We start from the raw sequence: 24,300 nt of genomic DNA on the forward strand, positions 1-24,300 counted from the left end.
TGAACCGTCGTTTCATGACAAGAATAGCAAGAAATGGTACTTAAGTCTTTGCAATCACACTAGACTCCTATGCTAAGTGATGCTGACACACGAGAATACGAGCCCCATGTGCTTACATTAGGGGTGGCAATCAGGTCGGGTTGACGGGTTAGCATAGCTCAACACGAACCTGACCAGTTTATTAAACGAGTCAGCTGTGGCAAACACGAACCCGACCCATTTATTAAACGTGTAACGTGAGAGGTTAACCCGTTTAATAAACGGTCGGATCGGGTAAATGGGTCGGATCAGGTAAACGGGTTGGCGGGTCGGGTTCGAGTAAACGTGTTGACCCACCGGCCTAACCCATTTATTAAACAGGTCAGCCGGGTTGGCATACTCTTAACTCGAACCCGACCCATTTAATAAATGGGTTAGACGGGTCAACCCATTTACGACCCGAACCCGTCTAAAAAACGGGTTGGCGGATCGCGTCAGATTTTGCCACCCCTAGCTTACATACGTGGCGCTCAGTGAGACCCCTGAACAAGCACTGTAGCAATCTTCGGGAGAGAACACGCACCACCCTCCCAAAAATTTGGCGCGAGTTTTCACAAAAATCTATGGCGCTAGGGTTTCGGCTTCTGTAAGAAGTCGACGAAGAAGACGAAGAGGAAGAAACGCAAAACCCGCAATCTAGAATAAGCAGAAAAAGCGGAAACGGTCATCCGTTACTGTATAGCGTGTTGCTCGGCGTCCTCCATTCTGCCCGTTAACGTCCGAACATCTTTCCCCCATGGCATTCTCGACAAGCCTCCGCTTCACCACTGCCTCGATTGCCCGACTCCGCCGCTCCACCCTCCGCACTCACGCTTCCACCTTCTCTCTGCTTTCCTTCACTGACCCTGCCTCCAGGGTTCGCTTCCTCTCTGTCCAGCCGCGGCGGCGGCTCATCCGAGCGCGGCGCAGGGACACCGATAGTGTCTCGGCAGCGAGACAGGAGGCTAAGGAAGGGAAAGAGGAGAGGGACGATGTGTCTGGAACAACGAATGGGAGCTTGGCCGTAAAGGAGGGAAGGATCGTTACCGAAGAGCTCCATAAGGAGGCGACGGAGTCGTATTTGGCGTATGCGATGTCTGTATTGGTTGGACGGGCATTGCCGGATGTTCGCGATGGGTTGAAGCCAGTTCATCGCCGGATACTGTTAGTATTCATCATCTTGCCATCTGTTGAGGCTTACCCAATTTGATTTGCCTGTAGTAGGAATTGAAATTTATTCTCCGAGTCTAATTTCTGGCTGTTTCTGTATAGTATACGACTGATATCTGGTTAATTATAATGATTCATGCAATTTGTTGCTCATTGCACCTGTTTTTTCTAAGTTAATTTTTCATAAATTAGGACTGCAATAAACAGTTTATGACAGGAAGCTCGTAGAACTGTCAATCTATACAATGTAGGTGATTTTTGGGTTCGTTTTTTTCTAGGTCGCTGTAAACTTGGATTTATCAGGTATTTGTTATGGGTTTCAATTCGTCCTGGCTGACAGTCATATAGAGGCTCAAGTTTGAACTTGGTTCAGTTTGTTTTCACTTGTTGCTTGATGTATGAAGATTCACTATTCTATCGTTTGGCAATCTCTATGTTGGGCATGCTGAATTTGGTGTGGAGCTGTATCAATTCTGTCCTGCGATGTAGGATAACATGGCTTCATTTCAGGTGGAGAGTGCTTATTCTCTGTCAGTGTACATCATCCGATGACGCTGTATTTAATTGTTTGGAGTTGTTGAAAGGGTGATTGAACTCCAAAAGTTTTCCCCTAATAATACTGTTTTTTGGTATCAGTTGCTAATGCGTGAAATAAGGAAACTATTATCTCTTTTTTCTCAAGTTTATGATATTTGACATTGGTAACAGATTTGCGATGCATGAGCTGGGACTTTCATCTCGAAGGCCATTCAAGAAATGTGCCAGGGTTGTGGGGGAGGTAAACAACCTGAGCCCGTTTTGCTTTTTACAGTGCATAGAGTCATGGACTCTCTTCCTACCAATCTGAAACTTTTGGAATGGTATTTGGGAATGAGCTGGTTTGCAGTAATTTCATGCCAATGTATGTTTGCATATTACATAAAATATGCATATTATTCTTTTATGCTTTTACAACAAGAAGGTTGGCACTCTGTTTACAGGTACTGGGGAAATATCATCCACATGGTGATACAGCTGTTTATGATTCCTTGGTGAGAATGGCACAGGTAATATGAATAATGAAGTCCGTATAGTATTTGTGATCTTTTTTTTTGATGATGGGAAACCCTCGTTGAGAACCAGGTCACTTAATGGGCCTGCCCCCCTGCGAGGTAAACCCCGGGTGGGGTCACCGACACCCAAGCCCTTATGAAGCTCGCCAATTAAAGGCACCCTCAAACCCGATGGGAGTCAAACCTGGGATGAAGGGGTCAGCTGCCACTCGGGTGACCTGGGCAGGTTTAGTGTTTGGGTCTTGTTGATTAATGAACTTTGCTGCTGTTTCATACCTTCGAACTTTGAAGATAGGTCATTTTAGGTTAACTTCAGTTACCATATGCTTTGGTGGTCTATTTGTTAGTATTAATGTAACTGTCAAGGCATTTATGTCTAGCGTTGCAAGTATTTTCTTTTGCATTTGATAATCCTTGTATAGCTGCAAGCTTCCCGATGTCTTGGATTATTTTTTGACAGTTTCTAAGAGTTCACTTTTAAAAAACTCTCTGCCTTTGTCCCATAACAATTGAAGAATTATGAGCTTATTATAGATTATTTCATTCGTCACTGAACTGGTTTTCACCTATAATGGTTGGAATTCTAACAATTCAGTTCACAAGTTTTTTTGTATCCATAATTCCATATAATGCTAGTGCTAGTGATTTGGTCCCAACCAAATTTTGTATATCTGCTAGAAGAATGAGAGATTTTCCTGGACTGGGCTCTGCAATGTCTGGAAGGACTCCTAGCATTTCGGGAGGAAAGAAGCTTCTTCTTGTCCCTGTTATCATTCACAGTAAAGGGGCATAAATAGGTGCATGATTTGTGCATAACTTTTTAAAGGTTTTTTTTGCTGTAGATGTTTGTCCAGTGGTTCTTTTTTGGCAATTGATCTGTTTCATGAAAAACTCAACTTAATTTAGCACAGGTAGATGTTACCTATTGTGAGACAACCAGGACAGATGTTCAAAATCTAAGATTCTCCTGGTTTATTGTGTTCTGGCCACATTATATTTAGACTAACACTAGTACAATCAGAACCTAAGCCTTGCTGGGTCTGGCTCTTAGATTAAGAAGCATAAATCTTCAAAACAGGTTCTTAATGGCTAATAGGTTGAAATACAAAAGTGGTTTTTACTAACTTGAAAGTTTTCATTACTTTCCCTCAAATAAATAATCATGTTTTGGTAGTTTCCATGCATATTGCTTCAATACTGCATATGATTGTTTTGGCAGTCTTGATTACTGACATCTCCAAGACTTATCTGGCAATGCCTAGTTTCACAGGCTGCAAGGATAGAAAAGAACCCTGCTTTACAAACCCCCAGAGAAGCGAGAAAAGTTGTACTTAGATAGCTTGTGTATTCCACTGTAGTTACATGGCAAGAATTGTGTAAATTGTCTAGCTGATCACATATTTTCTGGGATTTCATAGGCTTGCGTAGCGTTAGCTGAGCTTTGCACCTTTCTGTGGCTTTGCCTTGTCTAGTCACCTGGGGATCTCATTTTCCATTAATAACCTGGTGTAGTTTTTTTTTATCTGGACAGACATGCTTCTGCATGCACTTCTTGTCTCTCTTGGGGTGCGTTTGATCACTTGGTTCTGAAACTTGGACTTGAGACCCAAACAAGAGATATATGAATCACAATGGAATTATGAAATTCATATCCCCTTTTTTTGGTGGATCTGAGATTCAATGCTTGTTTACCTTGGTCTTGGTGTGTCCCTGCAGTAGATTCACTACACGGTGTGAGATCCATGGCATTCAAATAAACCCTTATGAAATGAATATACAAAAAAAAGCTGAATTTCTTAGGAAAGGCAACAAGGATCTCAAATTAGTATATGTGTAATTCTTTTGGATATTGCTTGCTTGACATTGAAGGTCTAGGCTATCTGGCTATGTGTGGTCTGCATAAATTGGCAAAAGGCATAATTGATGGATTCTGATTGAATGGGAAGTTCTCGTGATATTCCCTGTGATTGTGGGTTTATATGAAACTTGTTTCTGCTTTGATGCATTCTGTACAAGATGCTCTTCAAAAAATGCAAATTTTACTAATAAATAACTAGCCTATTATCCTTCTGGAAAGTGGCGCAAGTGCCACCTCTCCTATGTTGGTACTTGGGGTTAAGCTTGTTTGCTGACAGACTGACACATTGGACTTCAGTTCTGTTTGAATCATCTTATGATTATTAAGGGTTTTCTTGAGGCACTGTTTAGGATCCGTATGTTGCCCATCAATTATAAATGTCATGTTGTAGCAACATTAAAAAAATGTTGTAAATATTTATTGCATATGCACAGAGATGCTCTTAATCTCTGCTGCCGTTTATTTGTGGAAATGCCTACTAATCACACATATTGGTCAGGATTTTTCATTGCGCTGTCCACTTATTCAAGGTCATGGGAATTTTGGATCAATTGATGCAGATCCTCCTGCTGCAATGCGATACACAGAGTGCAGATTGGAGGTATGATTCATAACTAGCATTATACGAGGCTGTCTTTGATTTTTGTTTGATCTTTTTTTTTTGGTTTTCTAATCTTGATTTTTCTTCTACCACGGTGGTGCTAAGTGAAAAATATCACTAGGCTTGCCCTTGATCTACCTGGCAACTTTTGCTTTTGCTGCTGGTTATTCCCCATTATTCAGTTTTCTGATTTTTTTTTTAATTTTCTATCAACTGGAGGCCTAATAGTCATTTGAATTGCCTGTTATTTCTCATAATTTGTGAAGCTCTGTGTTAGTTTTTTTTAAGTATATGACTATATTCAGCAACTAAATGATTTGGTTATTTTTTAGGTGTCAACAGGTTTGTTTTTTTGGCTTTTACTTTATTCTTTGGTCTACTAACAACTTATACTACTAAAGTTGAATAGGTATTTTAGAATTTATAGAACCCTGGTACTGCTCTACGTAAAAGTTGGTTCCAAATTGTCTGACGGATCCTTTACTTGACTTCAATTTGCAGGCACTTACTGAGGCTGTGTTGTTATCTGATCTTGAAGAAAATACGGTGAGCAAAATTGGTAGTTGTGCCTTTTTTATGTTCTTCCTGGTTTACATATAGTTTTGACCTTTTTTTTGGGGAAAAAGATGTGAATCTTTGTTTTCATATAGCAATTATAAACAAAAGGATAGATAAATACACCCATGTACATCGTTTTCTTCTGAGATTGCTATTTCTGTGTTATGCAACAACTAACCACTAAGAAGCCATTGGACGCATTGCGAACAATTGCAAACAATTAGGGGTTGTGATACATGGGACACTTGGGCAGATACTGTTAACAGAAACTGGAAATACCAAATCAGTCCATTTGACGAGGGAAGAAGGGGCTATGTTATGGTGTAATCCTTGGGATGATTTAAGGTGTAATTTTGAGGAAAAGGTCAATATACAACCTATAAATGTAATCAATCTGAAAACTGAAGAGCACAAGATGCACATGCTAAGTGAAGTGTCCTGGTGTGTCTGAGTGTCATGTCATGTCGACATGGGATACACATGCTAAGTGAAGTGTCTGTGTGATATAGACTATGACAAATCAATTAAGGAACGGATCGTGGTGCCACCTCTTGGGTTCTGTCAAAAGAAAATCTAGTAGAACCGCTTGAAGTTTCTGAATCAAGGTCGTTCGGTGGATAGTATGCTGATTTATGGATGTTTCATTGATGTTGGTGTTTCTCTTTGCTCCGTTAACATCCATACACACTACCATGTTGGAGAATATGTAGCCATTTTCTGACGTAACCAGGGTGCGTCTTTCACTGGCTGCTGCCAACTTGGAGTGCATATAGTTCTTAACTTCTTATGGCTCTTCTATTTGATTTAAGAAAGAATTTAGGCATATACTAGGATTTCATATGAAGATTTGCTTACTTGGAAGGTGCAAAATCAGTAGTATTTTTTATGAATTCTTTGCTATGTTGAAAATTTAAACATTTTCTTGATAGTAAATATTGATCAAAATATAATTTATTTGTAGTTTTAGCAGTTTTCAACCTATGTGATTCTTCCTGCCTTTATCATTCCTCTGCTTACAGGTGGACTTTGTTCCAAATTTTGATGGATCCCAACAAGAACCATCTCTTTTGCCTGCTCGAATTCCAACTCTTTTGTTGAATGGTTCATCTGGTATTGCGGTAATACCATACCTCAAGATTTTGTAGTTGAAGCTTATATTTTCTTCCTTCTACGAATTTCCAAGCTTAGTTCAGTATACAAAGTGCTTTTATCTTTTTTTTTTCCTTTTAATCTTGTCAGGTTGGAATGGCGACCAACATACCTCCTCACAATCTTGGGGAACTTGTAGATGCTCTTTCAGTGCTAATTCGTAATCCTGAAGCTACAGTAAGGCATTTTCCTTCTCTTTAAGACTTTTGCAGGCTGTTTGGAGCTTATGCACTTTTTTCACTAAAGATAAAAGATTATTTGCTAGATAAAGGCATCCTAATGTTTGATGTAATTTGTAATTTTTTGGAGGATTTGTAGTGGCTATTGGTAATTCATGGATGGATTGGTAGTTTGTAAATATCGTGTCCCTTACATTTTGGTACACAATTTGATAGATCTATTGTTGCACTGTGGATAGCAAAGAAATTCTGCTAATGTTTCATGTACTCTGTTTTGGCATTTTTCATGCACACTGATTAGCACCTGTCAACTGATCTTATTCTTTATTTATATTTAGAGTAGCTTTATTTTTAGCAAAATGCTTATTTCTTGGTTTATTTGAATAAGCTTCAAGAACTGCTTGAGTATATGCCCGGACCTGACTTTCCAACTGGAGGGCAAATAATGGGAAATGCTGGGTATGCATCTTTTGGTGTTTCTTTCCATTTGCTAACATGTGGAGGGAAAAATTCAAAATGTGATTATATCTCCATATTAGACTGGTATCTGATGTCCCTTATTTTTCCCTCAGGATTTTAGAAGCATATAGAACTGGACGAGGGCGTGTCATACTCAGAGGGAAGGCAGACATAGAATCGATTGAGGAAAAAACTAAGAGGAATGCAATTGTTATTACAGAGGTAGTGTGTTGGAATCCTATGCTATCAAAAGATTAGCTGTATGCCTTTCTATGGCAAGTTTAGTTGTGGGGCCCTGACTGCACAGCTCTAAATTGCAAGGCGCCCACAGATTCTGATGTATTTAGTTAAAATTGTTTGTGTGGTTTTTGTATTGCATGTTTATGTTACCATTTTTTGGGTTGCAGGTTTTGGCCCAAAGCAGAATACATAGCTAATCATGATGTCTGCTTTCTTCCTTCTTATATTAGATTTCCAAATAAAAGATTTGCTTTAGAATAAGATTGTTGCTTAGGCATTTTTCTCTTCTACACTTGCAGATTCCATATCAAAACAATAAGGCTTCTCTCATTGAGAAAATTGCTGAGCTAGCAGAAAGTAAGGTAATGCATTTGTTAGACTAACGAATGTTTATTTAATCCAATATTCTGTACTATAATATGGGCCAAAGATATTGCTAATCCATGAGGAGATTCACTAAATGATAAGCAACTTTAATTAAAAACAAAACTGATTTTCCTTTCCATTAAGTCTTGCAGACATATTACCATACCTGGTAGCTTGTTGGGTGTCGCTACTTTTCATCTTCATATGCCTATATTTTCAAACCTGTGTTGCTGATTCTTGTCACACAACTTGCTAACTTTGATTTTGTTTTTTGTATAAATTGCAGCAGTTTTGAAACATTTTCTTTGTAGGTCTCCTTTTTATTTTATCCTCATTTTATAAGGAGTTCTGGTTTATTCTTATATATGATAAGCTCCTGCACATTGTACATAGGCTACTTGTAACTTTATAATTTCCCACCTCTTGCTTTGGAATTCCACAATAGGCAATCTTGTTCTGCACCTTATTCAGTGGCCAACGTTCAAAATAATTTGCAGATCTAGTCACAAATGTATCTGATATTTTGAAAATGTTGTCAAATCACTGTAAATTCATAAAGTGATATTAAATGCAAAGTATCATAATATTTTCAAAATATCAGAAATTTATATATAATATCATCTCTAATATCATGATATTTTCAGTTTTATTTTTTTACTTCTTTTCTATATCTTAAATATGTTTTTCTCCTTTTTGTATTTTATGCTTATTTCCTTTAGTATATGTGTATTTTATTATCAAGTATGCTATTTTCTTACTTATTTCTGCTGTTTTTCTATTTTAATTTTTATTTTAAGCTCCAAGTTTTTCCAAGATTTATCAACTAAACCTATATTATTGTGAGAAAATGCCTTGCCGAGATATATCCGAGACCGATATTTGTGACTACAGAACGATGCACATTTGAACCCATTTACTTTTTGTACAGTTGCACTTGAAATCACTTGCTTGTGTTTGTTTAGTACTACTTTAACATGACTGATCGAAAAATAGGAATGTCAATGAAACAGATTTGGTTCAGATCTCTGATTGACCGTTTGCCATTTAGTTGGATACAGTAAAGCATTCCGCATCTGATTAACTGGACAGACTAGATTTGATTTTTGAGTTACATCCAAACCTAAACTACACTAGCATTCATATCTAAACACACTGGATCTGGATCCAATAACCATTTTCTGTCCATATTCGAATTCAAACTCCGAACAGGATCAGTTATATTGGCTTCAGTAATGCCTGCTTCCAAACCTAATCTTGACCCGTTTGCGTCGCTATCAGAAAGTACTGGTTGTGTTATAAGGAGTTCACAACCATCGTGTAAGCAAGTAGTTGGGAACAATAACCATTATTTGCTTAGGATTGAAGGAGCCGTCCCTCTTTTACATACACATGCATATTTATATCTATATATTCTTTTGTGCATTACAAAGGAAATTGGTTGCAATTACTGTTTTTCAAGAAAAGCTCTCACCAGTCTCTTAATTTTCAGGATTTTACTGTATAAGATAGAAAGAAACTTGAAAAAAAGATGAAACTCTTCATTTTGGTCAGGAAAGATTTTTTTTTTACGTACGCCTCCAGCTGTCAATGGATCGGGTATCCGACCCATCAAGTTGCACTCAAACCTGCCCAAATGCCAAGCAGTCGGGTTCAGGTTATGTCAGGTCAACAAAATGGAAGCCCAAACCCAATCCACATAATTTAGGTGGTATTTATAATATATTTTTACGTAATTGTATAGGAGAGAGCACTTGGGCTAGCTGGGTCAGGTTCTATATCTTGCAAAACTGATAGCTCAAACTCAACCCACATATTACTCAGGTTGGGTTCGGGTTGACCTGGATAACATTTGGGTCAGCATATTCATGCCCATACCTGGATATTGTTAAACATATGTCTGGATTTGGATCAAGATCCAATCCATACATATTCTTAAAGGAGAATAATTGTTGGTAGGAGCCTGAACAAAATTGGTTGGAACATGCGAAATAGAACCAACCAATGGTGGGGCAGCAGCAGCTAGAGCGTGAAATTGAGGAAGAATCGTTTTAGTAGGTGGTCGATATGATGGAACATATCTCCAGTAACAGTTAGAGCATGTGTGCCCTTTCTTTCCACACATCTGACATATAATATTTGTTTGATTGAAAGGTGTGTAATATATCTGTCCCGCGTCCATGACCTCTTCCTCTTCCTCGCGATGAGGTAAAACCTTGGGTAGCAACCATGACATCATGTTTCACCTCATCCTTCTTGCGACCCGATGATATACTGAAAATAGCTTCATGCTCTAGTACCATAGTTTTGAGCTTATCAAAGGATGAACGTGTTACAGTGTTAGTATAGACAGTAATGAACATGTTATATTCTGATCCAAGCTCTCTAACTGTTTTCGTACAAATATCCTCATCTGACAATGGAGATCCAATGGCAGCAAGTTGATCGACAATGGTCTTGACCCTGTTGAGGTATTCCACAACAGGGGAATCACCTCTCTTTAAATCAATAAACTCAGCTTTTAATCGATAGACCCTTGGAGTAGAAATTTTCTCGTACCATTGATGCAGAATGTTCCACAACTTCTTTGCAAGGACTCTTGATGGACTATGCAGCAGAACTTTGCGTGAAAGTGTGGCTGTAATGAATGCAACAACAGATTGATCACATTTTCGCCACGAAATAAAATCTGGATTTTATCACAGTTTTGTAGCCCTTCTCTGTACTTCCACCCTGTTCTGGGGTTGATTGGGAAACAAATTCAAAAGGCACAGGAATCAACCCATCAAGGTGTCCCATTAAATCATGACTGCAAAGGAATGGGGATAATCTGTTTCTTCCAAAGTTAAAAGAATCGAGTTTCTCAGTAACTAGATGACTGAGTAATGAAGCATTAATAGCGGCAATAGGAAATTTAACAAAGAAGGCATAGGTACTCAAGAAAAGAAAATAGAATAAACAGATATAAGCGTCTCACAGATATGTAGCAACAGACTGTATCCTGGATCATCCCTTTTTTTTGGCAGATGATTAGATGCTACAGATTATAAATGAAATCTGTGCTGCATTTCTGTTTCTCTTCTATTTTTCTTTTTCTTTTTTTATGTGAGACATCACTGAGGACGTCACCAGATCTGTTTCAGTTTCAGATCTGATCTGACACAGGGATAAGAATCGATTTGTAGAATAAAAACACAAAGCGGATGTCACCAGATCTGATTCAGATTCAGATCTGATCTGACGCAGGGATAAGAATCAATTTGTAGAATCAGATTTGAGACGTCTGATCTAATGAAGAAGAAATTTGAGACCAGACGTCAGATCTGATCTGGAAGAATAAAATTTTCAGATCTGCAACGCAATGGATCAGATCTGAGAAGACCAAAATAAAGGAAAGTTTTGGCAGACGTGAGATGAAGAAAAAGAAGAGATTTAGAAGGAAGAAAAGGGATTTAATGGAGAAGAAGTTTGCAAAAGGTGTTTTAATGGAGAAGTTTGCAGCCAATGATTTAACAGGACTTACCTCTTCTGAATACCATGTGAGAATAACCTTTGGAAGACGTGTCCTGCACAACCTGCAGAAAGGGGGAGAAGAAAATAGTAGAAGGGATCAGATCTGAAATGAGACGTCTTATCCCAGCCTTGGGGAGGTCGGCCCTTTTTATATTAAAATATGCGAGAAGTTACATCAATATCCTTTGGGTGATAAATACAGTTTAGATGTTACACTTGGATCTGGATTTGGATCTTGATCCAATCCATACATATTCTTAACAGATATCTGGGTTCGGGTTGTCTTCGCTGCCTGAGACGATCCTGACTCATTGATAGCCCTATATATGGCCTATATTTTGAAGAAGCAAAGATATAATAAGGTGCATCAGTGGACCCATTTCTTTAACTTGAAAACAAGGGGAATGTGGAAATGATTGCCTATGTTTGAAGAGGGAGTTCCTAATCTGTCGGATGCCTGTGTAACATTTGACTGCACTATTTTGCCCAATCTCTAGTTGTACTTTTCCAATTTTTCAGGTGCCACTTTTGAACATCTGGTGTTCAAATCCATGACATCATTTTTAGATTCCATGAATAGAACCTATCACAACTTCAAAGTAATGTGAACCATGTATTGGATTTTTTAGAATCCATAAATAGTGAATTATCAGAACTTTAAAAGAATGGGTGTTAAGTTGGAGCAATCCACGGAAGTTGACTTTTCTCTAATGTAAAGTTTTTATTTATTTATTTAATGGTTTATTGGAGATTCTTTCTTCTTTTGTTGTTCATTTGAATATTGTGGGAAATTAAGTGGATTGCAGTTAGCCTCTTTTATTGTCTCATTAAGTTTTCTATTGGTGGTCGTTTCAAGGCATATGGAAAATTTAGTTCTTTTGACTTATGGCTTTGATATATGATGAAGCAAGCATGATGAACCTTAGCATCTTCTTTGTGTGGATCAGATTTTAGAAGGTATAAGTGATATACGTGATGAAAGTGATCGCTGTGGAATGAGAATAGTGATTGAGGTACTGAGAACATACACCTTTTGGTTAAGTTGGAATGTAATCTTTTCATTTGGAATATAATGTTTGTTTACTTGCCTTTGAAGGCCAAGTGTGGATGAGCTTTTTCTTTTTTTTCGTTCTGCCATTTGAAAGAATTTTCTTCTATGGTAGTTGAAAAGGGGTTCAGATCCATCTGTTGTTCTCAACAATTTATACAAGCTTACTTCCCTGCAATCTAGCTTTAGCTGCAATATGGTAGGGTGAGTTTCTATGCCTCAATTTTGTTCACTTGTGTATTTGGATATGATGCTTTGTAGTGGAATAGACCATGTTGTATTTTGAAACCATCATGTTCTTTAGTTTTAAGTCAATGTTCTTTTATTGAGTTGGAGAATAAAAGTCTCTTATCCAAGAATGAATAAATTCATCTCTTTTGTTTATCGGTTTGCAGCATCCTTGATGGGCAGCCAAAACTGATGGGACTGAAGGAATTGCTTCAGGTGATATTCATCTCTCTTATGCATTAGTTGTCGCTTGCAGTTTACTGCCATTTATGTGATTTGGGTGTGGTTTCAAGGCTCTTCAATTGTGAAAAATTTGAAGGCTTACAATATGCCCCTATTATTCTGCTGACATTTTCCTTTTCATATGAGATTTGGACTAGTACTGATTCCATCATTCGTATCGGTCCTACTGTGTGTTCAGTCATCATCATCATACTCTTTATTTTATTATTTTGTTGCTATTGAAATAATAGTATTTGAAAGCTTTTGGTGAAGGCTTCACTTTATTCTTCATGCCTTATGGGAAATTTAGTCAGGAGCAGGTTAAACATGCTATATAATTTTGCTCCTTTATAGGCTGTTTGATGTGTTTGGATGAACGCCACCTGGACACACTGGGTGGCATTTGTCCAAGGTCCATAAGTTGCATCCCTAGCGGTGCAACTCATTTGTCCATCAGGGCCTGTTGTAAAAACAACTGGCCTCCCATTTCAAACACATGACAAGTTCCATGCAAGGGACATGTCCAACGACTCAAGCACGACCTTATTGACTGTTTAGAGGGGTTATGTTCTTTTCTGAGTGTTTTGTTCAAGGTTGCCAGGATGGGAAATGGAAACAGGAAACATGTTAGGAAATGGAAATGGGAAATGAGACGTTTTAAAGCCCATGTGAAACTGGAAACATGACTATATATATATATAAAATGTGTGTGTATGGAGAGAAAAATGCAAATACTGACAATATGCATAAAGTTGGTTATATTTTATATAAACTAGTGCATAGTCAACTTACTTTTAGATAAAATACTAAGTGACATAGATAAAGTGTTTCAATGCAACATAAATTTTAGATAGAATCAAGAAATAAGAAAAAAATATGGTTACATTAAAATTTGAAAATTCTCAGTTTTATCTAATACATTACATTCTTAATGTTAAAAATATATATAAAATTTAGTTTTTTAAATAATAAAAAATTTGTATAATACATGTATCTCAAATTTTTATTGAAAAAAGAAATTTCCTATTTAAGGAAAACGTAAGAAATGTACAAATATTAGAATCGTGATTGGAGCATACACAAGAATAAAGAATAAGAAGAGAAGAAGCAAAGTGAAACTTTATTAGCACAAAGGGCTTTGCCCCTTTCAGAAAAGGACAAAGTTGACTTCTAACTTCTTGGCTAAGTACTGAAATGACCTTCTCAAATAATTATATGTACAAGACTGGAAGGGTAGCACCAACATACTTGTAATCACTGTCACCTATATCGGCGGTATTTTGAAAATATCGTGAGAAATACCTATATTTTAAGGTAGCCGATATTAAAGGTAATATCTCACGATATTTTCAAAATATCTCACGATATTTTCAAAATATCTCCAGAAGACAAAATATCACAATAATTTTTGGAAAACAACTCTTATTTTTTTGTTAAGTTTGCGTTTCCTATTTTTTTGTTTCTTTTATATTTTAAAACCTTTACATGTTTCTTTATATTTTTGGAAGAAAAATAGTGCAACTTATTATTTTCTTAGATTTTTTGTTGTTATTTCTTTATATTTTTTAATTTTTTAAACTCCCGAGATTTATCAACTTTTGAAAAACTCTTCAAGAAATTCCCTTGCCGAGAAATTATCCTTAACTATGCTTGTAATACATATATTACACCCTACACATGCATTACACTATTCAACACTTTCCCTCAAATTTGAGATGATGCAAGCGGAATCATCCTAAGTTTAGAAAGAAATGACTGAAAATCTATGTCACATTGGTGCAGATGTGGATGTGTCGGAACTTTCAAAAAACTTAGGTGCGGGGGTGCTGGTAGTGTGTGTGTATGTCTATATATATGGGGTTTAATCTGATCCCACTGACCTAGTCACAGTTGGGTCTCAATCAGCTGGCCCAGATTTAGATTCTGTTAGAATTAACTCAGACCAGGTGCATCCCTGGATCTGGGCACGTCTTTTTGACTAAATGAGACCTGGGTGTGCACCCAGATCTGTGCCCAGACCCTGGTCTGATATAATCTAATCAGACCTGGGCTTAGACCCAGATCTGAATTAATTGAATCAGACCAGGTTCTGGACCCAGGTATGATAAACTCTAAACCAAACCTAGGTTCAGACCTAAGTCTCACTTGATCAAATCAGACCTGGGTGTGGACCCAGATCTGATTCAGAATGAATGAGACCTGGGTCAATGCTCAGGTCTGATTGAAGTCAAATGAATCCAACACTTGTCCCCTACAGGGCCAGGTGTTAACACAGTTCATAATTATGAGAGAAAGAGAGAGGGGCATGGTGGTGGAGCAATATGTGGGGGCACTGGCGGCACAATGCCGATGGTGGTGAGAGTAAAGTGGAGCCACGAGGAGAGGGGCACCGAAAGGGTGGGTGGGGGAATTGTACCCTAAACACCCCCTCTTTTTGGGTTTTTATTTTATTTTTCTCTTTTTACTTTAAAAAGTTAGGATGAAAATGGACTTGGTCAGAGTTGACCGAGTCCATTTTTGGTCCAAAATAATCTCGGGTGCAGTTAACTGCACCCAGGTTCATGTTAACTGCATTGGGTGCGGCAAGACCCACGTCCCTGTGCACCTAATGTTGCACCCACGTCGCATCACATCACGTCGACTCGGTTGTGGCAGCCCTTTGTTAAAGTGTCTTCAAAAAAGACACTATGATCAAGATATTAAGATCTTGATGAATGAAGTAAGCAAGAAATCAAAATAAGAACTCTTAGAATACTTATGCACAAAGGCACCACCCACAATGGTTCACAAATGCACAAAGGCATAAAAATAATATGGAAAACTTTATTGAAGTGAATGACTTTGACTCAAAGCCTTAAGCAATTACAAGGGGAAAGCCCTTTTATATAGAGAAGAAGTGGCCTTGGAGGGGCTCCACTTCTAGTCGTTGGAGCCCCTCCAACGGTCACAAATGTGACCGTTGGAGGGGCCCAACAACTAGAAGGTGACCCCCCCAAGGTACACAACATTCAATTTAAAAGAAAAATAAATAAAAAAATAAAAGCAAAAGAATTACAATCATATTCAATAATATGAATATGCGCAAAATGGAGAAATGACTAAAATACCCCTACGACTAGTACAAGAAAGAAATATATTATATATATATAAGTAGGTAGATACATATACATATATATGAGATTACAATGTTATGAATTACAATTTAACACTCTTCTCAAACTTAGGGCATGATGACCGAAAGTTTGTCAAGAAGGAAGTTGAATCGCGGAGAGCACAACACTTTGGTGAAGAAATCTGCCAACTGATATTCTAAAGTTACATACAGAAGATCTATAACTCCTTTCAGATATGCTTCTCGAACATAGTGGCAATTTATCTCGATGTATTTGGTCCGCTTATGAAATGTGTGGTTTTTGGCAATATAAATCGCACTCTTTTTATCACAGCATAGCTTGGTGGGCCCTTCTACATTAATCCCCATATCTTCTAATAGCTGATGAATCCATACAATTTTCATAGTAGTAGTCACCATGGCTCAGTATTTAGTTTCGGTAGAGGATAACGACACCTTTTGTTGCTTTTTACATCTTCATGAGATCAACGAATCTCCTAAAAGTACACAAAATCCAGTGGTAGAACACTCCCTTATTTAATGATCCCTTTATGTATCTGATGACCCTCATAATTGCACTCATATGAACATATGTTGGTGCATGTTGAAATTGACTTGCAGTATGACTGCATGTGAAATATCCGGTCGAGTAATGCTTAGATACATCAAGGATCCCACAAGCTGTCTCTAGGGAGTGGGATCATTGAGAGCAATGCCATCATCAATTTTCATTTTAGCTCCTACTATAGCAGGAGTTTCACAAACTTTATCATCTATAATACCTGACTTGTCAATAATCTCAGAAGCAAGTTTAGTTTGAGATAAAAAATAACCTCTATGAGAATATGCAACTTCAATTCCCCAAAAATAGGTCAGAAAACCTAAGTCGAACATTTCAAACTAGATTTTATGCTTTTAACTCCTATAATATCACTTCCCGTTATTAGCATGTCGTCAACATATAGAAGTAATATTACTATCCCTGTGTTGGATTTTCTAACAAACAAAGCAGTGTCAGTGAAGCATGACGAGAAACCATTTTCTAACATTACAGAGTTAAATCTGTCATATCAAGCCTTGGGGGCTTGTTTTAGTCCATAAAGTGCTTTTTGGAGACGAAGAACTTTTCGTTTAGAAGTCTCCATTCCTGGAGGAGCATCTATATATACTTCTTCATTTAGATCACCATTTAAAAATGCGTTTTTAACATCCATTTGATAGATGCTCCATTTGCTAATTGAGGCAATGGTAACGAGGCATCTAACAGTAACCATTCGGGCAACATGAGCAAATGTTTCTTCATAGCAAATCCCGTATTTCTGGCTATATCCCTTGGTTACTAGACGAGATTTATATCTCTCAAGAGATCCATCGCTCTTAGTTTTGACCTTAAACACCTATCTACATCCTATGGTTTTTTACCCTTAGGGAGATCTTGAAATTCTCAAGTTTTGGCTTTTCTGAGTGCTCTAAGTTCATTATCCATAGCTTTTAACCATCCAATATTCTTTTTGGCTTCTTCGAAGTTTTTGGGTTCTACATATGAGTGAATGACACTAAGACAAACTCTATGTTTAGGTATAAATGAATCATAAGAGATGAACCTAGAGGGAACCTTCCTATTTCTCTCGGTTCTTCGTGGGTTTTCCTCATTTGTTGAGATAGTTCCACTAGATTCACTATATTTTTCCATTGCACTCCTAAAACTGTTTTTGTCTCTATCAGCATACGTGATAGGATCTCTAGATGTTCCTTCATTACTGTGTGGGTAGGTAGATGGATGAAAGGAGTTATTATCCTCATCTTCGTTATCACTAGTCATTATGAGTGAATTCATCATCACTATCATCATTTCGAGCCAATAGCTCAAATAAAAAGGAATAATCCATATTTTCTTCATGAGGTTCACATCTTTCAAAACCATTAATATTTTTTAGAAAACTCACATTTTTGGATACATATAATTTGTCGTCTTTAATATCATAATATCGAAACCCCTTTTGAGTTTCGGAATATCCAAGAAAAGCACATGTGATAGCTTTTGGTGAAAGCTTGTCTTTCTTAACTGTAAAACAAAACATTTGCATCAAAAAAGTCTTAACTTACTATAGTCAGGTTCTTTCGTATACAATATTTCAAAAGGTGAAATTTTGTTCAAATTTTTGGATGAAAGCCGATTTATGAGATAGACAGATGTTAGAGCCGCTTCGGCCCAAAACCTTTTTTGGGATGTTTTGTGAGATAAGAAAAGTTCGAGTGGTAATAATATGTCTATGTTTTCTTTCTGCCAATCTATTTTGTTGAAGAGTTTTTGGACAAGACTTTTGATGGAGAATGCCATAACTTTCAAGATAATTTTTGAATTCATTTGAAAGGTATTCTCCTCCAGAGTCAGTTCCAAAAATTTTCAAGTTTCTATTAAATTGGTTTTTTATCATCATATAATAGCTTTTGAATGTCGTAAAAACCTCATGTTTGTGTTTAAGAAAAAATATCTAACAATATCTAGTGTAATCGTAAACAAAAATCACATAATGCGCAAATCCCCTTTTTGATAAAACCTGTGCCGGCCCCAATACATCTGAATGGACAATTTCAAATGGTCTTGTTGTAAACATAGATCTTTGATAAAAAGGTAACCTTTTCATATTTCCAAGAGTACAAATACTTGGGGACATATGCAAAGAGACACCGGAATCTAAGAGCCAAGAAGTCTTATCGGGAGGAGAAGAAGTTGACATTGCGGCTCCAGAAATTGCCCTTTTGAGAAGAGGTTGAAGTGCTTCCACAATTTAATGCTAGAGACCTTCATTTGAAGATGATGAACATTCTTCCTTTTGAGGTTGAGATATGGTGGCCATAGCTAGCAACTTCTTCCATTTTGGGCAAACCGGTTTGATGTGTCCCGGTTCCTTACAAAAGTGGCACAAAATTTTGCTATAGTCTCTTTTTCCGCCTTATCCACTTGCTCCTTGGTTTTGATCAGAGTTACCAGAAGCGCCTAGGCATATGGAAAGCGCGCTTCCCCGAAGCGCGTTTCAGAAGCGCGAAACATCGCGCTTGTTTCGCGCTTCTGAAACGCGCAGGAAAACATTTTCCTTTTTTGGAAAGCACACTTCCCTTTTATGGGAAGCACACTTCCCTTTTATAGGAAACACTTCCCCCTCGCTTCCCTCACGCTTTCCCCTTTTTTCAAAAATTGTATTATTTTTTTTCTCTTTTTTCGCTTCCCCCTCGCTTCCTAGGCCGCTTCCGGTTCGCTTCCTAGGTTGCTTTCGAGACGGTTCATGATTCGCTTCTAAGTCGTCCCACGCTTCTCGCTTCCTAAAATTTTGAAAGTGCCTCGCTTTCCACTTCTCGTATCGCTTCCCGCTCATGCTTCCTCGACTGACAACCATGGTTTTGATTTTTGAAGTGGGGAGGTTTGTATGTTCTCAAATTGTTCCTCGGTCTTGAAACGACATTAACACCACTTTCTTCTTGGTTGGAAGGTGTTGCAAGAACACTTGGGTGGTTTTTGCTTATACCCATACATGTCTCTTCCCCACTTAGTTTTGTAATTACATCTTCAAAAGAATGAGAAGTAAAGGAGGATAGAAGATGATCGAATTTGTTCGAATTCTAGTCTAAGCCCATTTAGAAAATTAAAAAAGCGATCCTCCTCTAGTTGTTTATTCCTAAGCTCAATGGCTTCTTCACTTCATTTGGGCTCAAGCATAGCAAGCTCATCCCAAATATATGACAGCTCCGTGAAATACTCTCTAATGGTCATTTCGCTTTGTTCTAGGGTCAAAGCCCTTTTTTAAAGATAGTATTTGTGGGATAAGTCCCTTGAAGTGTACATCTTTTCAAGATATTGCCATGCTTGAGAGGCTTTTTTGAATTTAATAATGTTGGCATTGGTCCGTGTCTCAATGGATGAGAAAATCCATGATAGGATTTTAAAGTTCCTTATCTCCCATTCCTCATATTTTTTACTATAATTTTCAAGGGCTTTGGTTCTTTCTCTCCTTCAAGAATCTTTATCTCTTCCTTTCTCACCAAAGTAATCTTTGGTTTCGGTTTCGGTATTGAGCATTGGACATATCCCCAAAGTCCCTTACGCTTCATATGAGCTTCTATATTCCCGGCCCAAACATGATAATTTGAGCCATTGAGTTTAAACCCAAGAGAGAACTGAGAGTCTTTTTCTCCCATAGAAGAAAAAAAGAATGTAGAGTGAATGAGATCTTACCACACCCGGATACGTAGAGCCTTCTTGATGTGACATGAGTCTCACAATATATATATATTGCAAAGAGTCTTCACGCCAAAATCCAAGAGAAAAAATATGTGCACGACTTTCGAGGCACACACTAGAGTGAGGTGGCAAACGATCTCCTTCAATAGTAGCCTTGCTCTGATACCATGTGAAAGTGTCTTAAAAAAAGACACTATAATCAAGATACTCAGATCTTGATGAATGAAGTAAGCAAGAAAGCAAAATAAGAACTCTTAGAACACTTTGCACAAAGGCACTACCCACAATGGTTCACAAATGCACAAAGGCATAAAAATAATATGAAAAAACTTTATTGAAGTGAATGACTTTGACTCAAAGCCTTTATATAGAGAAGAAGTGGCCTTGGAGGGGCTCCACTTCTAGTCGTTGGAGCCCCTCCAACGGTCACAAATGTGACCCTTGGAGGGGCTCAACGACTAGAAGGTGCCCCCCCCTCCAAGGTACACGACATTCAATTTAAAAGAAAAATAAATAAAAAAATAAAGCAAAAGAATTACAATCATATTCAATAATATGAATATGCGCAAAATGGAGAAATGACTAAAATACCCCTACGACTAGTACAAGAAAGAAATGTATATTTTATATATAGAAGTAGGTAGATACATGTACATATATATGAAATATATATTTATATGTATCTTCCTTTATATATATAAAAAATATATATAAAGAATACAATGTTATGAATTACAATTTAACACCCTTTAGGTGAGTCCCTGTTACATAGCTGAAAAAGTAATGGAGCAAGACTTTCAGTAAAAATATTTGCAATTTGCTCTTTTGAGCCCACATGCTCTAAGGATATGATCTTATCCTCAAATGCCCATTTAGTAAAGTGACAATCTATCTCTATATATATGCTTCGTTCTTGTTGAGAGTAGGTGGTTTAAAGTTAAATCTTCTTAGTTTTGGAGGTTATTTAAAAAGTTATTAAATATTGGACTTGGATGTAATTTATTAATTTGGACTCTCTCTATTTAACATAGAGAGAGCCCTAATGTCGATTAAGTGAATTAAGTTTTCTCTTTATGTGCTGCCGTCTCTCTCTCTCTCTCTCTCTCTCCCTTCCACCTCTCTCTCTCTAACCAGGGTTCGGTATAACATCCTATATCATTCTACATGGTATCAAAGCATCGATCGTGGGATCTTACTCGATCGTGATCAAACTGTTGCCGAGTTTCTCCCTGCACCAACGAAGATTTTTTTTTTCTTCAGGTTAGCTGCTTGTGATTTCTGTGTAAGATCTGATAACAAATCTGGGATTTGACCAAGGTCATGGCCCAGATCTGTCATCAGATCTAAGGAACAGGATGCGTGCCTCTAGTTTCCTGTTTTTTTTCCGTTCGTGATTCTCTGTTGCCGTGATCTCCCTGTTGCCGTGATTCCCTGGTACCGTGAATCCCTGCCGTGATTCCTTGCCGTGATTTCCTGGTGCCGTGATCCCCTATTGCTGTGATTCTTGTTGCTGTGATTTCCTGCAATCTTCTTGTCGATATTTGTTTATTTCTTGTCGTGACTTCCTGCTATTTGGGAGAAACAGCAATTGCACTTGTTGTGCTTTGCTGGTGATTAAGATATGACTGTCGAGCCCTATATGTCTGGGAACAGCCTTTGGTATGATTCAATTTATGCATATACAGAGTTGTGTTGGTCGTGACTTCATGATGTGCTGAAGAAAAAATATATTTTGGAACTATTACTCATGTGTATGGGCTGCTGTTCACTAATGTCGTGGAAACTGTGTTGAGAAAGTAACTTTGTTGTGGGCTGTGGATTCTTATTGTCGTGGTTTTGTGTGTGTGAACAGCTGCTGGTTGTCGTGTGAATGTAACACACACTATCCCCTGTATTGGTTGAAGTCTCTCTAGTTTTTGTTTGCTGAAATAGAAGTATATCTTCAGTATGGCTGAAAGTTCGAAATGTGATTCCAAATTGGAACATGTTGGAGAGTATAAGGCATTTGCCAATCCCTTTTCGTATGGATCCTCTGTAAGGTTGAATGAAACTAACTATGCCAGGTGGTCCAGAACGTTCATGATGTCAGTATCTGGACATCGTAGAAAGCATATCTTGCTGGAAGAAGAACCCACTGAAAAATTGGGAAAATATGCTACCTGGGATGAAGATAATGACATAGTTATGTCATGGATCATGAATAGTGTTGAAACCCACATTGCAGATGGTTTAATTTATTATAATACAGCCAAGCAGATGTGGGACAATCTTAGAGATACGTATTCACAAGAGACCAATGTGAGTCATATCCTGCAAGTCGAACAAGAGATATATAGTTTACAGCAGGGAGATCAGACCTTGGCCCAGTATTATGCATCAGTAAAAGCTGCGTTTGAAAGACTCAATGCTCACAGGCCTCTTTGTTGCTCGAAGCAGAAAGATCATCAAGAACAGACTATGGTTGCTCGGTTTCTTACAGGTTTATCTTCAGAATTTTCTGTTGCAAAAGTCCAAATGTTGACTGGATCAGATGTACCTACTCTTGCTGATGCATATAATCGCCTTAGTAGACTTGCGATATCTCTTCCACAATCACAGCCTGTGACCCAGTCATCTGCTCTAGTTGCTTCCTCTGGTTATGGGCGTGGAAATATTCAGAATATCAGAGGACGAGGTTGTGGACGAGGTATAGGAGGCAGAGGAAAGCTTCAATACACATTCTGTGGAAAATCTGGACATTTAGAAGATCGGTGCTCGAATAAACATGGCAGGCCAACCTATTCATCATCAAATTCTTATGCTCCTAAAGCAAATGTTACTACTCTGGAGGCAACAAAGGTACAGGAAAATATCTCTGCTGGTGACAGTAGTATCACCCTCAGTCGTGCTGAATATGATGAGCTGATAGCCCTTCGTTCTGTGAGTTCCATCCCTCCTGTAGCTGGTGTTGCCTATTCAACAGGAAATCACCTACATCCAACAAACAGTAAGTGGATTATTGACTCCGGTGCATCCAGACATTTGTGTGGAAATTCTCTTGTTTTTTCAGATCTAAAGGATATTAATGCTCATCGAGGAGTCTCATTAGCCGATGGGAGTTCCTCCCCTGTTGTTGGTCAGGGCAATATTTCTATATCCTCCTCATTACAGTTGCAAAATGTTCTTCATGCTCCAAACTTTCCTCTAAGTTTACTCTATGTTAGTTGCCTTATAAAAGAACAAAACTGTAGAGTAATATTTGATCCGATGGGGTGTCATTTTCAGGATTTGCTGACGGGGAAGAAGATTGGTGGAGGCTATGAAGCAAATGGAGTTTACTACCTACATCATCCAATGGGTAATGTTCATGCTGCCGTGGAACATTCATCCAGTCCTGTTCAGTGGCATCGTCGTCTGGGCCATCCTTCATTGTCAAAGCTTCGTTCAGTCTTTCCTCAAATTCCTTCCACCACATCATTTCAGTGTGAAGCTTGTCAACTGGGCAAGCATCATCGAAGCTCGTTCTCTTCAAGTCAGAGTCAGTCTAGTAATAAAGTTTTTGAACTTCTTCATGCAGATGTATGGGGTCCTAGTAAGATGTGTCGTTACTATTTGGTTATTGTTGATGATTTTTCTAAGTTGTCATGGGTGTTTTTAATAAAGGAACGATATGAAGTTCCACGTATTATTCAATCTTTAATTCTTGAAATAAAAACTCAGTTTGAATCTTTTGTCAAGATTGTTCGCACTGATAATGCTCTCGAGTTTAAATCAAAAGGTCTGTTACAATTTTACCAAGATAATGGCATCCAACCCCAAACTTCCTGTGCCTATTCTTCTCAACAAAATGGTGTGGCTGAGCGAAAACATCGGCACTTGCTTGATGTTGCCAGGACTATTATGATTCAATCCAATGTTCCTGCGTTATACTGGGGTGATGCGATTACCACTGCTTGCTATCTGATCAACCGCATGCCTTCGTCTTCTGTGGGCGATCAAATTCCATTTCATATCCTAAAACCTAATGCCCCACTCTTTTCTTTTTCACCCAAAATATTTGGATGTGTTTGTTTTGTAAACAAACTTGGCCCTGACCGTGATAAATTAGCTGCTCAAGCTACAAAATGCATATTCATAGGTTATCCCAAAAATCAAAAGGGATATCGATGTTATGATCCTATTTCTCGCCGAGAGTATGTCAGTGCGGATGTATCTTTTTTGGAATCCACTCCATATTACTCCAGTACCGGTTCTCTACTGCAGGTTGATCCAGCTGAGTCTTTTCCTTTACATATACCTCCTTTTCCGTTG

The 24,300-nt window shown here is 38.0% G+C and overlaps 1 protein-coding gene across 1 annotated transcript in view; it reads left to right on the forward strand.

Moving 5' to 3' along the window:
- The first annotated feature begins 601 nt into the window (after window positions 1-601).
- The window catches only part of LOC149819595 (DNA gyrase subunit A, chloroplastic/mitochondrial-like), a 69,268-nt gene continuing 45,569 nt past the window's right edge, over window positions 602-24,300 (forward strand). The window contains exons 1-13 of the mRNA XM_089982963.1: window positions 602-1,182; window positions 1,897-1,966; window positions 2,169-2,234; window positions 4,598-4,699; window positions 5,201-5,245; window positions 6,277-6,375; window positions 6,497-6,583; window positions 6,974-7,044; window positions 7,158-7,266; window positions 7,584-7,646; window positions 12,108-12,173; window positions 12,324-12,412; window positions 12,604-12,652. Of these exons, the coding sequence (XP_089839089.1) occupies window positions 776-1,182; window positions 1,897-1,966; window positions 2,169-2,234; window positions 4,598-4,699; window positions 5,201-5,245; window positions 6,277-6,375; window positions 6,497-6,583; window positions 6,974-7,044; window positions 7,158-7,266; window positions 7,584-7,646; window positions 12,108-12,173; window positions 12,324-12,412; window positions 12,604-12,652 (1,323 nt within the window). The 5' untranslated portion in view covers window positions 602-775. The remainder of the gene's footprint in view (window positions 1,183-1,896; window positions 1,967-2,168; window positions 2,235-4,597; window positions 4,700-5,200; window positions 5,246-6,276; window positions 6,376-6,496; window positions 6,584-6,973; window positions 7,045-7,157; window positions 7,267-7,583; window positions 7,647-12,107; window positions 12,174-12,323; window positions 12,413-12,603; window positions 12,653-24,300) is intronic.

This window comes from Nuphar pumila, chromosome 12, assembly GCF_984573655.1.
Source record: "Nuphar pumila chromosome 12, dmNupPumi1.hap1.1, whole genome shotgun sequence".
Lineage (NCBI taxonomy): Eukaryota > Viridiplantae > Streptophyta > Magnoliopsida > Nymphaeales > Nymphaeaceae > Nuphar > Nuphar pumila.